This window comes from Stomoxys calcitrans, chromosome 5 (genome assembly GCF_963082655.1).
Source record: "Stomoxys calcitrans chromosome 5, idStoCalc2.1, whole genome shotgun sequence".
Classification (NCBI taxonomy): domain Eukaryota; kingdom Metazoa; phylum Arthropoda; class Insecta; order Diptera; family Muscidae; genus Stomoxys; species Stomoxys calcitrans.
Window position 1 is genome coordinate 729,142 of NC_081556.1, and position 16,090 is coordinate 745,231.

General features: G+C 37.5%; 4 protein-coding genes across 4 annotated transcripts; 1 reads left to right on the top strand and 3 right to left on the bottom strand.

Annotated features, from left to right (window-relative positions):
- The first annotated feature begins 749 nt into the window (after positions 1-749).
- LOC106082337 (uncharacterized) lies at positions 750-13,137 on the top strand. Its single transcript, XM_013244784.2, has 9 exons — positions 750-1,164; positions 1,230-1,262; positions 8,149-9,865; positions 9,939-10,029; positions 10,701-11,527; positions 11,595-11,730; positions 11,797-11,900; positions 11,971-12,098; positions 12,165-13,137. Exons 1-9 carry the CDS (start codon positions 866-868, stop codon positions 12,961-12,963), a joined length of 4,134 nt encoding a protein of 1,377 aa, XP_013100238.1. The 5' UTR covers positions 750-865; the 3' UTR covers positions 12,964-13,137.
- Positions 2,364-2,979, bottom strand: LOC106082340 (large ribosomal subunit protein mL41). The gene has a single exon (XM_013244787.2). It carries the CDS (start codon positions 2,903-2,905, stop codon positions 2,402-2,404), a length of 504 nt encoding a protein of 167 aa, XP_013100241.2. The 5' UTR covers positions 2,906-2,979; the 3' UTR covers positions 2,364-2,401.
- On the bottom strand, positions 4,352-7,456 carry LOC106082338 (general transcription and DNA repair factor IIH helicase subunit XPD). The gene is made up of 9 exons (XM_013244785.2): positions 7,361-7,456; positions 6,841-7,298; positions 6,656-6,786; positions 6,373-6,593; positions 6,072-6,205; positions 5,765-6,012; positions 5,411-5,692; positions 5,059-5,337; positions 4,352-4,985 (listed from the first exon to the last, which is right to left on the bottom strand). The coding sequence occupies exons 1-9, from the start codon at positions 7,363-7,365 to the stop codon at positions 4,434-4,436; spliced, it is 2,310 nt and encodes a 769-aa protein (XP_013100239.1). The 5' UTR covers positions 7,366-7,456; the 3' UTR covers positions 4,352-4,433.
- Positions 13,138-13,239: 102 nt separating the features above from the next.
- LOC106082339 (nischarin) lies at positions 13,240-15,372 on the bottom strand. The gene is made up of 4 exons (XM_013244786.2): positions 14,974-15,372; positions 14,666-14,899; positions 13,744-14,608; positions 13,240-13,670 (listed from the first exon to the last, which is right to left on the bottom strand). The coding sequence occupies exons 1-4, from the start codon at positions 15,178-15,180 to the stop codon at positions 13,522-13,524; spliced, it is 1,455 nt and encodes a 484-aa protein (XP_013100240.1). The 5' UTR covers positions 15,181-15,372; the 3' UTR covers positions 13,240-13,521.
- Between the last annotated feature and the right edge of the window lie 718 nt (positions 15,373-16,090).

Genomic DNA, 16,090 nt, shown 5'->3' on the forward strand with positions numbered 1-16,090 from the left:
AATGTGAGTGTGCGGACCGTACTTAAATGCATATATGTTGTTGCAATTTCAACCAAAAACCACCCCTCGAAATGAATAAATTATGAAACACAAAACTATTTAAAAAGAAACAAATTCAGCTTTTATTTGTAAAAATAATTAGATTTTGTAGTATTTTCGTTGGTATTAGTTAAATAAGCACAACTTTCCAAAAGCCTTTGCTAGCATTTTCCACTTGTATAATGTTGTAATAGCAAGACCAAAAGCACAACACTTTCTTTCACAATCGTTATTACTGGGTACTGATTTATTGCATTAACTTGTTATGAAAGAAACATTTATTTCTTATTTTTTTAGAAATAAATTTATTTATATTTTTATACAAATCGTTTATTTATGCATCCACAAATAATATTTTTTTCCACCCTGAGTTATCCATGTGCCATAGAAGATTGGCGTTTATTTTACATAAGAAAACGATTTGTTGCGCAGCGATAGTGGTTGTTCTCTTTTTGGGTTCACTGGGCGTCGTGAAATGTAAATTTCCCCCAGATGAAAAAACAAGTTATGGCGAAATGAACACTTTTCATCAAAATTTTCCACTCGTTTTTTATATGGAATTTCAGCGCGAAAACCGAATATAGTACCAACCTTAAAAACAGAGTACCCCCCTGCTGTACATTAAAAAGTCATTCCAACAGCTGAGTTCAATTTGAATTTGACATAACTTCAAATGTCAAACTTTGCAGCATTGATTTTTATGTGCATTGTTTACGTGAAATAATAAATCAAATAGGTACTGAGTGTTGATTGAAGTTATTTGTGTTTATGGGAAAAGTTTATCATAGATTGGGTCCTAGCACGGAGCACGAGAAATTACAAAGAAATGCGTGTGTGTTTAATTTGCAAAAAAAAGGATGACGGTATAAGTGGTTCATTTTTCCAAGTACCCAAGGATGAGATCAAACGAAACCGGTGGAGGCAATCTTGCTGCTTGCCACTGCAGAGTACGCAATTTATTTGTCAAGATCATTTTTTGGCCAGCGATATTGCGAATGGTCGCAGGGTTTTGCTTCCAAATGCTTTACCATTTGTTTTACCCGACCCGAATATGTCTTTCTTAATGAAATCCCAGATTTCGATTTCAACAAATGGTAGTTTTGAAGAAACGGATGCCTCTATTGAGTATGTTTTAAAAAATTTAATCAAAGAAAGGGACTCACTCTTAAATACAATTTCTTTCATTTTAGGGAGCTCTCGAGCTTTGACGAAAACCAAACCCAGTAAGTATCACCAAGCCGAATTATGATTGTTTGTAGGCTTCGTTTCACAGCAAAAACGACTTCGTACCCTAAATTTTGGTCGTTCGATATAAATTGCACTCTGATCCAAGTTCTTAGGACAATTTCTTACCTTATCCAAATTTTTGGTAAATAGAATAACCGCAGGTGCTTTATAGGAAACGTACGGCTTCAATTTACAGTCGTCCAAATTGGGCACAATAAGCTCTGGTATTTTCTGAGAAATCTCCACGTACTTGCCATTCATCAGCATGTCCGTATATCGTACGCCCCTTTTATGGACAGTGGCCAGGGAGTTTTCTTGGTTCACAATAATATGAAATATTGTGTGTATTTGCCCATTGCTATCGTACTGCCAATTTATATATATCGCGTAAACCAAGTGTCAAAATTAAATGCTGGGTCTGAAAAATTTCTTTCGTATTCAATTTCAGAACTCCCACAAGAAAAATTTTAAAATTCTACTACCTTATTCGCGTGGTAATCACAAATTCCCTCAAGGTGTGAAAGATATTACTTGTATTACTTGCAGTTTCGCCCTGGAAGAATTAATTAAAACAAAAGAAATGCACCATAGCACAGTGTAAGGAGTGGGACGAAAAGAGAAGTAAAGGGAAAACCAACAAACGAGGGGAAACAAAGGGGACCAATGCGTAGAAGATTATTCAGTTAGAACTTCAGGCATCTATAGTAGTCAAAAATTAAGAGAGGGTCTGGTGTTCTCACCATAATTTGAAACCAGCCGTTCACCGTTATAGAATTCAGCCATAGATTAAATATAAGGTTTTAATGGCAACAAATACCTAAATATATTACTTTTCTTTCCTTTAATTAGCCCAGTCTCAAAGTAATTACGTAGACCAAGATCTGTTAAAGACAATTTTTAAAATTTTAAGGTGCCACTGGTATCAACACAGGATTCCTGAAAATTTGCATGGGCTATGAATATCTTTTATCTTATGCGCCACTAGCAAATTTGATGCAGATGTTATAAGCTGAATTTAATTTATCTCACTTAATTTGACTCACTTAAAGAGAAAACTATAGATTCAAAAAAAAAAAAAAAAAAATAGACACATCTCATTAGGTTTATAATGTTTATTTGTGGTTATAACAGAAATTTAAAATATATCTGAACCCGTTTTCCTAGCCCTTTGGAGAGCTTCATCAGCACCCAGCATTTCGTTCTCAGATGGTTCTGCTGGGGAATAGTCTTCCTTCAGTTTACCTTCCTTAAAGTCATCAATAATTTTCTTCGAGTAAATGGCGTTGAAAAGATCTAAACTGGTAAACTCAGATTGAATAACCTCAGGTGCTTTGTAGGAAACGTACGGCTTCAATTTACAGTCGTCCAAGTTGGGCACAATAAGCTCTGGTATTTTCTCAGGTATCTCCACGTACTTGCCATTCATCAGCATGCCTGTATCTCTTACGCCTCTTTTATGTACAGCGACTGGGGGGTCAACTTGGTTAGACCGTTGAGCCTCTTTCACAACTCTTGTGCCTCGCTTGTTGTAAACCAAAAATTTCCGAAAATTTCGTTTGCCTTCCAAAGGAACTGTTGTGCTAATATAACGTTGTTGATTTCTTACATAAATCGTTAAAATTTGTTTACAATTCTGCATTCTGTAATAATAGCTCGCAGAGAAAAAGGTTAAATAACTTACATCAGCTGCTTAGCTACTTGATGTGCATGTACTTAGCCTAAATAAATACGTCTGCGTTACGCTGCTGTCAAACAAGCATGTCATGCAAAACCGAATACGACCAAGATTGTCAGATTGCTTGGTCTCCTAATACCGTAAAAATGTCACAGTTTATGTTCATGCAAGATGGAATGTAGCATTTTAACCGATTCCTTCTTTTGTTCCTTCGTAAATATAATATTACGCTGAATTGTGTTGAAGAAGTTTGTCAAATATACAAATAAATAAAAATTTTCTTTATCTTTTGCATTGTTTGTATGAAGATTAAATCACTATTTCTTATTTAATGAAAAAATTGCAAAATGTAAAAGCAGTTTTACACATGTTTAAACTGTGGGCTTTACTAGAAATGAAGACCAAACTATCTGACCATCTTGGTCGTTTACGATCTATGATTAAGTCGAACAAAATGTGAACAAACTTACAACAATGAAGTAGGAAAATTTCATCAGCTGGTCAAGTGACTCAACCTTCTTTCGCGAACCCTGTTAATAGACTAGATATGTAGAGAGATAGCAATTTTAATGCAGTGACCCGGTTTTGACCCAAATATAACGAAGTATAATAGTTCTTTTTGTACTAGTTACTTATTTGCACCATAAGGAGTGTTAGCGGCTTTCTATTTTAAAAAAGGGAAATTAATTTTTGTAAGGAAATGTGTCTGCGAATGAAATTATCATAAATTACAACTTTAAACCAGAATCGTTATAGTAGCGAAAGATTGCTGTCAAAAGGGGAGAAGGGCGTATAACCTACTGTTTTACATTTTATCCAATCCGGAGGAAAATGACGGGTGTAACGGGAAAAAACAATTTTTGGAAAAATGAAAGCATGATTTTTCTTGCAAAGCCATATGACTTGCAGACTGTAATGTAAACAAACATTGCTTTTAACCGCAGCAGTGGACGTTTTTTTCAAAACAAAACAAAAAAGAAAAGACTAAAAAAAATTAACATCCAAATGTTGAAGAAATTTTTGCTGTTTTGTTAAAATTGATTTAATTTGACATACAAGTGGTAAAAATATAGCTTAAATAAATAATAAACACACCAAGAATTGGTAATTAAGTGTTTATTTGTTTTTACATATGTTTTTTCATCGTAAATTAATGCAATTTTGTTTGTATTCCCTGCCAAAAAATGTGTGGAAATTTGTCATTTTTTCAGGGGAGAAAAGTGAAAACTTTTCGTTTCACTAGCTAAAGTGAGTTTCAGAACACACCACTAAATCTTCAGGTTACTCAAGGAAATCAAATCAGAGAATGTGCATATAGGGGTTTTATGAGTAAAATTGTTTTGATAATAACGATAATTGTCGGCCTATTTACAGCTCGTTTAAACGACATCCCAAGCACAATTTAATATGTTCTCTTTAACAACAGATATTTTTTATTTAAAGATTTTCTTTACATTTGCGGTTTGGTTTGTATACATCGCCTAGGTGGTCTTCAATGTTCCATAACTTCTCCCCCGACACTCTCTTTTCCTTGGGCCTGCCGTTCCAGCTTATCTTTAGCCGTGTTTTCTAGTTGTTCTTTAGTGAGCAACGATATACCCAGCTGATCCTCACGTGTGAATGGCTGGGCCATTCTTTTTAACCAGCGTCGTGCAAGTTGCATTGATTCTTCCGTACTGAGATTGCAGAAACTATCCACAAGGTGTTCTTGTATCCATTTGGGTAGACGGCTGCGTTTATCTTGTCGCGAAAAACGTTTATCTGCAAATATCATAATACCATAGTCGGTTTTGCCTCTCAATGCACGACCAACACACTGTGCCGCATGTCTCATAGCGTCAAATGTAAGAAAATCATTTTCTCTGATTTGGAATTGATCCCGCAGGTAGTCAAGTCGCGCTTTGAGTATGCGAGACTGTGTGAACACATAGGGGATGCCAAACATTAGAACTGCACGACCATAGTGATGATCGAAATCAACACCCTCTGACACTTTACCACGAGCAACGGCCAATAGAACAGCTCCACGACCGCAATCACATGCCTAAAGTATAGCAAATCATGTTCCATCATTTACAAATGTTTTTAAACGCATGGCAAAGGTGTCTGCAACTTACTTTGACGTAATTCATTAAAGCATAGCTGGTTTCGGCATTGTCTTGGGTTTCAATAAATAGCAATTTATAACGCAACAATGTATCGACGATTCCCTGGTCATACCAGGAAGCAACGACTGATTCCAAATACAAATAAGACGTAAAGAAACATACTATTCCGTCCGGTACAGTTTTTGCAGTCTCCACCAAAAGTTGACCGTAATTTCTTATAACTGCAGTATCTTCACGTGTTTCGTATTTTGAAGATATAGCCACTTGATCGTTCCCCTTAGAAACTATCTGGAAGTTTTGATAGAGAAAATTTCATACTTAAGAATAGAGAAAGAAAATTTCATATTTAAGAATAACTCACCATAGGTAAAAGACATGGTCGAGCAAGTGTCATGGTGAAGGAACTCATTACCACTGGATCAAAATTTAAAATTTTTGGATACATGTCCATTGGAGAAAGTGTGCCAGACGTTATTACAACCGATTGAAATCGTTGAAATACAGGAGCCATGGCTATCGAGGAGTCCAAACAACTAAAATGAAGAATTGGATTCGCCACTGTAGGTGTCTTATCGTCAAAAGGCTCGATAATTATTGTAAATCCTTTGGTGTATGTGCTAACCAGTGTGGCAAAATGTGTGATCTATAAATGATCAATCAAGAAAGGGAAGAAAAATAACAAATAGATTCAAACTAGAGCTTATTCGAAATTTACCAAAGTCAGGGCTCCATATTCCGTCATGTCTGTTATTTCCAGTGTTCTTAATAAACTTGATAAGCGTTCGGCACAAAATCTTAAAGGTTTGCGTTCTATGCATATTTTGGATGCTACGTCTTTTAGAAATCCGGCAGGTGACTCTTGAACAACATGATGAATTTTCAATCTTGTTTTTATATATTCTATGAATCGACGCAAAAAACTTAGAAAATGGTCGGCATTACGTATGTTACCAGGTACAACTTCTACATGAAAAAATATATATATTAGACAACACGGCAAAGGTAATTCTATCCAATAGCACCTTTCAGAATATCACTTGGTAATATTGGGTTTGCCAAAATCATATCTGTATCCCGTTGAACGCTTGCGTCTTTTAAACCCTGCACCATTCTTTGATATTCCTCGTTTAACCGATTTGTGTCCTCATCCCGTATACTGAAAAAATTGATTAAATGTATTGAATGTGTATCATCATCAGAAATGTTAATGTTGTAGCAACCAAATTTTTAAAAATAACGCTTTTAACACTAAATGATTTAAGACTTGTTGGCATCTCAGTTACTGATATTAATATTCACAAATGAAAAATATGTTGCTCTTACTCCTGCACCAATTTCTGCAAATTGTTCAGGGCGTTTGTACTCCTCTCAACGGTACGTCTGTTGATTTTAACGCTCATCGAGTCTATGCATACATTGTCGATGTTATGCGCTTCATCGAAAACAATGCAACTCTCTTTGCACATTTCTTTTGAGACAACTTCTGCAATTTTCGGATCCAAAAGGTAATGGTAACTGTAGACAACAATGTGGGCTTGACCAATCTGGAAATATTAAATTTTCAATGACATCACAATGTTATCAAGTACCGTTTTCATATACTTACAGCTTGTCGTGCAAGGAAATATGGACACCAGTTGCGCATTCGCCCAAACTCCTTAAGGTCATCTATGCTATAAACGCCTACAGGCAAGGAAGATTCTTTGCCCTCCATTGAGAATCCTTCAAAGTATTGACCTACAATTAAATCGTCAGTATAATTCCATAGATTAATATTTTTATTAGACTAACAAATTTGCGTCTCCGGATCGTGCTCATGTCGTTCTCTGACGTAGCTGGCAGTCAATCCGTAACATTTTCCATCCACTGACTTGCCCTCTCTCTCTTTGCTCACGTCTGGGTGTATGCACATGTTTTTGCGAGAACTAAGAACTAAGCCTACCAATGCTGGAGGTTCGGGAGCATTTTTCTCATAATAGACGATCAAATTCTGCAATTCTGCTATTACCTTTTCAATCTCTGGCACGGTACGAGAGCAATAAATTAACTTGCGAATGGTGCTGGGATATTCAACCATATAGGCAACAATTAAGGACAATAGAGTAGCAGTTTTTCCTGTCCCTGAAGGCATTTCCAAAAGACAATGTCCCTTAGCATCAAGGGTACGTTTCAGCTCTAACATGTATGCGTATTGTTCAGGATAAATGTACTCATATGGAAAATATACCAGCAAACCATCTACACTTATCCTTGAACAAAAAAATACTGAATTAGTTAGCATCCACGATTCTTATTTATTGCACCAAATTACTTCATTTTGCCGGCTTATAGTTATTTCTCCCGAATTTCAATGTGACTTTGTTTATATTAGGGATCTATGAATCCAATTATAGAATTGATTAATCGGTTTTTTTATGTAATGCAGAGCTTACACGGTACAAGATTTTGGCTAAAGGCCGGTACAACGTTTGGTTTTCGCGTTGAATCGATACAAAAAGTAACCAAAATTGAAAAATGTGTGAGACAACCTTTGAATAATTCAGGCATGGCTTTTCTTTTTTACTTTATTCTGTGCACATCTTGCTTTTCAATATCTGTGTAGTAATGACTACACATTTCTGTGTAAACGGTTATCGATTGAAGACAATAATTAAATTTTACAAATTAAAATGATTTACGAGTTATTTGTCATCAATTATGGTCAAGTGTATATTTGACACAAACTACTTTATTTATACCAATATATGCGGTAATTTATTTTAGTCCTATCTAATGCAAGTCAAATGTTCTGAACAGAATATCAGTGCAAGATGCACTGGTAAGTTATCGATTTCATGCAATAATGAATACACACGATAAATAAACGTTTGATGTACCGTGTAAATTCCGCATTAAAATACGAGTCGAAGTCGCCCTTGCGTCATCAACAAAATTGAGTTATCGATTTTTATTAAAATGGCGCCCTAATACCGAGTACCAAAAATCTGTTCCCATAAGAAAAGAAAGACGCGTTTTTCATCTTAGGATCTTTGGATATTTATACAGATATACAGATTACAATAACCTTTTTGCCTTGTTATAATCCCTTATTCTTTAAAGGATGAAGGCATCTAAGAGTGATATAACCCTCGAATTGGAATGCTGGGTGGATGAATTGTCGCCGGCTCAATTGGCCGCTTATGAAAAAGTGGCTAACGAGCATAATGCAATCAAAAATGCCCTAAAGAATGCATTGAGCGCAAATGAGGGAAAAGAACTTTTCAATGGCCAAGTGTTTCAAGCTTATTCGTTTAAAGGGAAAGTTCTGCAGGAGTTGAAGGAGGCAACTGTGCCTAAAAAACCTCCCAAGACAGAGACCCCTTCCTCTGCTGGCGCCGCAGAAAAAACGTACACTCGGTCTGGACGGAAGAGACCACCAAACTTTGTTTATTTAGAATCGTCAGATGAAGAGGACGATGATGTTCCTTTAGCTAAGAGAATAGCGTCGGCAAATGCTAAAAATTCCAAACATGGAGGTGATTCGGCAACATCGTCCGGCAAGACTAGCAAAAAGGGATCTACTGCACCTACAGCTCCTGACAGTAAGAAAGATGTAGCTACGCCTGGAAAGATTGGCAAACCAGGAAAGGACGGTAAAACAAAGGCCGTTAAAACCGAAGGGGAAACACCTCCACCACCCAATATCAGACCTTCAGAAGATTCAGCTGTGGGTGGTTTGATTGTGGGCACCGATAATAAAGATGGGAAAGCTTCCAAAGAAAATAAGGAAGGGAAACTTCAGGGAAAAACATTTCCATCACTGGTGGTTTTGGCGAAACCGTGGCTCAAAGTCAAAGATATGTCTGCAACTCGAAACAAATTGGATTCTAAAGTTAAGCTGGTACTGATGCTAACGCCAAACAAATTTACCGAGTGGTTGATCCAGGAGGGACTACTTAAAGCCGAACAGAAGTGCGCCAATCACAAAACAAATGACCTAAAGCTGGGTGTGTATTCCGATGCATCTAAGTTTCCCTACACTGGAGGCTATGTTTGGATAAGCGAATGCTGTCCCACACGTTTTGTGTCCGTTTTCCATGGATCCATTTTCGAGGGTGCACCCCACCCACCATCCTGTATTCTAAAACTTGTCTACCATTGGGCCTGTCAGACCAACATTCAAAATGTTGTACAATGGGTGAAAGTCGACAACGTCTACATAAAGGGCGTGTACACTTGGCTGCGTGCCATATGCACGTTGGCTGTTCATCAAAAGTGCAAAAAATTAGGCGGTCCCGATAAGTTTGTGGAAGTTGGTGTAATTTCATTTGGCACAACGTCGCAGGATGGTCAACAAAGACAATTAAAGGTCGAAGTACTTGGGGTATTAGATTATGCAGAAAAAACAATAAGACTGCGAGCCGTGGAACCTCTTTCGGACTCCGATCGTAACTATAAAAAGCGATTCCAAGTTATTTTGGAACCTCTGCAGCGTTGGGTACACAAGGATAGCACCATATGTATTGATTTGACTGTGGACAAAATGACCTTATATTCCATGGGTTTCAAGAACGTTGTGCAAGCAGCCGCTACAGATAATTCGGCAAAACATACCAATTCAGCAGTTATGGACTATTTGAGACGCATAGTTCCTCGAATGTTCCAGAATACTTTGTCACTGCTATCTCGCCAAATGATCCAGCAATTCCTTGATGAGTTGGTGTGGCGCGAACAATTTGGCACCTACGCTTTGCAGGCATTCAACAACATTACAGCCCACATCGCTGAACAAACTCGCATAAACTGCAACGAGTCTTTGACACAGCGTCTATATCACGTAAGTGCAATAACTAGACCTGTTTATTGATACCCGTTTTTGACTTACTCCCCATTTTTAACCCCAACTCTAGGTGGCCACAAACCCCTTCAAAGATTGGAGCGTTCTCCCTGCAAATGCTAAGGAAATACCTGCCAACACAACGCCCAAGAGGTTGAAAAAACGTTAGTAAAATATTTTTAAAAGTTAAACATAACATACCTGACCTTGTTGTGTCACCTAAAGAGGCTCCTTTTATCAGTTAAGTTTTGTTTACCACTTAAGACTTATTTCTTTAACAAGACCCTCTTAATCCGCGCGACTGCATTTTGGTTACAATGACCTATTCATTTCATTTCTGTATCACCCCTGGGTGTCTTAGCATTTTATTTAAACTGCGTTCCGAGGCATTAACAATTCTCTAAGCTACTCTCTTGTTTTTTTTTAAACTCTAAAAACTGTTATTGTTCTTAATTTACTTGCTCATAATATGTTAATCTACAGACTATTTCTTGTTTTTTTTTTTAATCAAAAATTACCATGGATTTTGTTAACAAAAAGCATAGTAGTGTTTGTTTGGTTCTGTTTTTATGAATAAATTTTTAATTTCAAAAACATGTCTTTCTTTCATCCGATCTTGTTTTAACATACGAGCAAGCAGAGCCTTTTTCGTGATCTCGGCAATAGAAATATTGAAAACTACAGACTATACACTTACCACCTACCATTATAGTTTTATGCTTTTTGTTCTAACATGTTACTAATTATCACGAGGCAAGGCATGCAGAGCGTAGATGGATGGCCTTGAGAGGTGACTAAATTATGTGCGGTTTATTTTGTTTTTTTTTTTTTTTAGCAATTAATGAAGCGGATTATGTGAATGAAAAAGTGAATGTGAAGAACATTAAAAAGGAGAAGGAGGATGACTTTGCAAGTCCCACTACCAGTTCAAAGAAGGGCGGCACCAAAAAGGACGAATTAAAAAAGACTGCAAGTAGCAAAAATGCTGTTGCCGTAAAGGGATCAGCGAAGGCGGCATCGACATCAGCGGTGGCTAAGAAAGAAAATCAAGTGCCGGACAAAAAGGCGTCAATTGAGGGCAAACCCGGCAAAAAGGGCAAGGAGAAGGACAAGGAAAAGGACGATGATGAACTTAAAGGACTAGAAGAGATGTACTATGGAGTACAAATTGGCCACGACAAATACTATGAGGAGTTTCCGCTGAAGTCAATAACCAAATTCGAGGAAGGCACAATGGGTGTTTACGCCACAAAAGTTGACTGTCCCATTTGCGATACGTCTACGTCCTTCGAATCTAATGACAAGCTACAGACTCACTTAGTGTCACATATTAATATCGACGGAAAAGACCACAAATTGCAGTGCCTGTATTGCTTGGAGAAACTGGATTCCGAGTCCTCGTTATCGAAGCACTACGGCATAATGCATCCCGAGGAAACGAAAAGCTCGAACTCGGCTTCGTATCGTTGTTTGATTTGCCAACAGCGTTTCAATTCTTTAAATTTCTTGACTTCGCACTTGCAGAATAAGCACTCCATGCTGGAATTGCCGTTTTATTGCTACGCCTGTGGCTATAGGACATCTTCGCACCGTGATGCAATACGCCACTATTATGAAGACCATAAACGGCATAATTTCTTGCAGTGTCCTCACTGTTTGGACGTAAGCTTGTTTATCATCCTGCGACAAATAGTTTGTTGTTATTCAATTTTCCTTTCCATATCTGCAGATATACCGGTTCGCTTACAAGGGTCAAGTCAACCAGAGCAACATTGAAAACTATTACATGCATTTGCGTCAGCATATGGGCAAAAAGGATCCCAATCTAAGATGCACAAAATGTTCTCTTTCGTTCTTAGACAGAGGTAGAATGCAATGTCTTTTGAAATGAAATTGCTCCATTCCAATTTTTTGTTTGTTTGTTTTTAAAGGTGCATTAAAACAACATATTTCCAATCACCACTCGAGTTTACTGAAAAACTCTTCAAACGTCCGCAAGCTGTTGAAGAACTCAATGCTGATACCGCCACCCAAGGTAGATTTTATATAACTGACAGCAGTCTGCAATATTATCATGCGGTGTATTTGTTTTAAACTTGTTTTAGGTCCGCAGTCATCACAAGGAACCCCTTCCGTTTACTGTACAATCGAAATTGGGAGAATTTTTCGCTTTTATTGATGGTTCCATATGTGCCGAATGCAACATGGAAATCCTGAATGAGCATCATTTCACGTGAGTATTTCCTCTTCCGCTTAGAAATATTACCATAGTTAATAATGGTTTTGCTTTTCATTGCAGTGGAAATCTTAAGTGCAATAAGTGCAATTTTAAAACTTCGTGTGAGCGTGCAATGTTCCAGCATACCAATGATTGTAGTGGACCAAGTGGTGCCAAAGACGTCATGGAAATGCCTTTGCCAAATGAAATGCATTGCATATGTGGATTCTCAACAGCGAATGGAAACAATATGGCATATCATTTGGCGACATGCGGTCAGAAATCGGCATATCCAACGCTACAAATGGCCCAGGAAAATACTGTAAAGCGCAATATGCTTGACATGTTGGGATTGGTTAAGAGGGATGGCGAACCTGGTGGCGAACTGGATGCTGATGCGAATACCACAGCCTACTCGGCGGTAGAGAGCCAAGACGCCTCTGAGGAGCACCAAGCTGGAGACGATAATCAGACCAGTGAGGACAATTTGCCCCATTCTGATGATGCTATGGACACTCAGTCCTCTTCTATTGCCCCAGATCAAACACCAATACCATTTGGGCAAATGGACGCCACTCCTGTTGATCAACAGCAACAGCACACGCAGAACTATGGGCACATTGTGGATAATACCAGTCATCTGCAGGCGACTTCACATCAACAGTATTTGGGTTTTTCGCAGAATGAAGTTGCTCCCCATACTTTAAATGCAGCTGACATCGATATGCCACTTATTGGCGAATTGTCTGAACCCAGTCCGCTTCCAACTCCTCAGTTCCTAGGAGAGGTGCACACACCTATGTTTGATGCGGCCGCCGCTGCTGAGCAGCAACACTATCAGATGATGCAACAACATCATATGCATCACCAACAACAATGAAAATGACCCAAACCCAGGGAGCGCTCCATCCCGCCCTGGCAATATTACTAAATATGCCACCTAAAGCTATGAAAGGCCGAGCCAGCCCACCATCTATCCCAATTTTTACATACAGAGTTTTATTGGTTTAACGAAAATTGTTTCAGATTTTCGATAAATAACTTCTTGTAATGAAAAATAAGGTCATTTTTAAGAGAGAAAAATTATATATCCCACACATGCAAATTGGAGTTCACATTTCGGCAAGGACGGAAACTTAATACTAACGTCATGGTCTGGAAAATAAAAATATTCAAGTTTTATTGGAACGCAAACGCTAAAGATGGGACAAATTTTAACACAGATATCTATAGATATACATCGCACAGAAATAAGAAATAAGATACATCAGCACTTACTATGAAAGCGTATATACATACATACATAAAAACAAAATTGATATAAACACAACATAAAAATAATAAAAGAAAAAATAATAATAAATAATCATCTTTGTGTAGTCTTCTCAAATTTACTACAACTGAATATCAAATTATTTAAGCGGATCTACCAATACTACTACTGCTGAGGCTTTTGTCGCAGTTTAGAGATAAGAATGGCTGATAATACTAATGCAGTATCTAATTCCTGCTGTGTGCCTTTCTCACTGTCCAACACAATTTCGGAAGCACGATCGTGAAATCTGGACAGGACTCGAGGTCGATAGTCTGGAATTTGTCATACAGTTAAATTTATAATATTAGGCCAATGTCCTCTATATATGACATGTGTTGTACATACCTACGCTGCTGGCCAGAGGATTTCCCGTCAATCTTAATGTTTCCAACAATGGTAGACATGCAATATGGTCAACTTCTTCCAGTTCATCGATAAGATTACAGCTCAAATCTAAATTAACAAGAGAAAGCAGCTTTCTTAATCCTTTGATGTTTTTGATCTTGTTCTGGGCCAAGTTCAGCGTTACCAAATTGCCCAATTCCAAGTGCCAATCTGCAACTTCCGTTATTAAATTTATGGACAAGTTCAAAAATTGCAAATGCGGCAAGACCGACAAATTTTTAATATTTCTCAAACGATTTTGCTGCAATACTAAAGTTTTTATCTGTGGCGTCGTTCGAATTGATTCATCGATGTGGGTGAGTAGATTGCTTGTAAAGTCTAGTTCGACAATATCACGCCATATTCGATTTGTAGCTATTGGTGTGGACTTGGCCGGCGATGCAGATCTATTTAGTTTAATGTCTTCGCTCGAAGGAATGTCAATTGTTGTGTTCTTGTGAACATTATCGCACATTAGAACCTGATTTATGGAAGTTATCGTAGTATTATGAACACATATTTTCTCCAGAGATGGCTTTAGTAATCCAATATCGATGATGTTTTCTGAAGGAAGCGCGTATATTTTTAAGCATTTAAGGCTGCGAAACGCGTTCAGATTAAATTTGAGATTCTTTGGAATTATATTGCTGCGCCCAATTGGAACATCGACCGCATTATAATCGCTTCCAACTGCGTCATCCTTCACAGGCATAATTTGTATTGCCTCTAATTGAGTACTAAAATCTAAAACGTGCGAAAAATCATATTTCCCTCTGTTACTCTCGGGAGGACATGGTAAATGCAGACGTTCACTTATGGCGTATACCTAAAATGTTATAGAATCGCTTAATTCAATGATTGCACAATAATTTTCATGACTTGCCTCCAATGCGGAGAAATGGTATTCCTTTTTTATACTAAGCAATGCCTCGCCACTCTCGCTGAAAAGTTTTGACAGGTCTTGTAAGAGGTAAACGATGTCATACTTATTAAATTCTAAGAAATCGGCCAAAACCTTCGGCAATTGGGCCCGAAAGAACACTAAAACTTCCTTCAGGTACTGCTCCAGTTGTTTTCTCCGTTCTTCCAGAAATTTTGGATTTTTATTGCCGACAATCTGAAAGATGGATGGATAAAACAATAACTTTTCAGTAGATAGCGCCGAAGCTACATAAACAATTTGTGGCTTACCCGTTTGGGAGGTAACAGCTTCTTGGAAATACCCGTCTCCTCAATAAGTTTCTCGTTTAAACTATCGAAATCTTTGTAGCGACGCTCCACAAACCATTCCACAGTGCCCACCCGAACTTTTATGTCATAGTAGGTGACAGAGGCTGACTCTATTAATTTAGGTACAGTGATTTCACAGTTGGCCGTGTCACGAAAGTAACAAGCCATCCTTAGCTTAGATTTAGTTTTGACTACTGCCGTTTATTTAATCTAATATTGCACATTAAAAAACTTAAAAAAATACAACTAACTAAAATAGCTTGCCAATTTCCTTCTCGAATTAATAAAATAAACATTAGTTCTGTTCGAGTACATTTTACCACGAGAGTAAGACAATGACATTGCAATCGTTGTAAAGAATACAACAAAGTGGTGTTGTTTGTCATAACAAGGTGGCACTATAGATCTGGTCGTGTGATGATCAAATGTGACTAAACTTAGTCACATTTTATTTATTGTATGAATGTAAACATTTTTCAATCTTGTTATCTGCTACACATGGTAATAGGTCTGTCCGCGCACTTTTCTAGCAAAAATTTGCCAGAAAAATGTAGCTATTTATTTGAATTAGACAGCAGTTTTTCCTAAAACAGTTATTCGATGCTGCAAATATCAAACTCTCAAAATTTTGCTGTCTCCTACAATAAGCTTGTTTCATTTACCCATAAAGCGGATTTTCTCGCATAGTTTGTATGGAGAAATATACTATCCCCGTCGCTTACTATCGCCCATTATTAAAATCTATGGTGTCATCATTCAATGTGAATGACAAAACTAAAAGGAAAAACGCAACATATTTATTTAATGACAAAACTTTCTGAAATGGCAAAATTGCTAATGGCTCTATTACACTACATGTTCTTGTCTTATGACATGTCACTTTTAATGTATCATTGGTTTTTGTTGTAGCAGTGTTGTACACGACTAAGGAATCCCATGGCAGGCGGTCGACGGCAATCGCATGGCAAACGGTTGTTCGCATGACATAATTACCAGGTTGTGTACCGTTAACAGCTAAATACAATTTTTTCTCGCAAAGTACGCCAACGAGTTTTGGTTGTGTGTGTGTGTATTATTA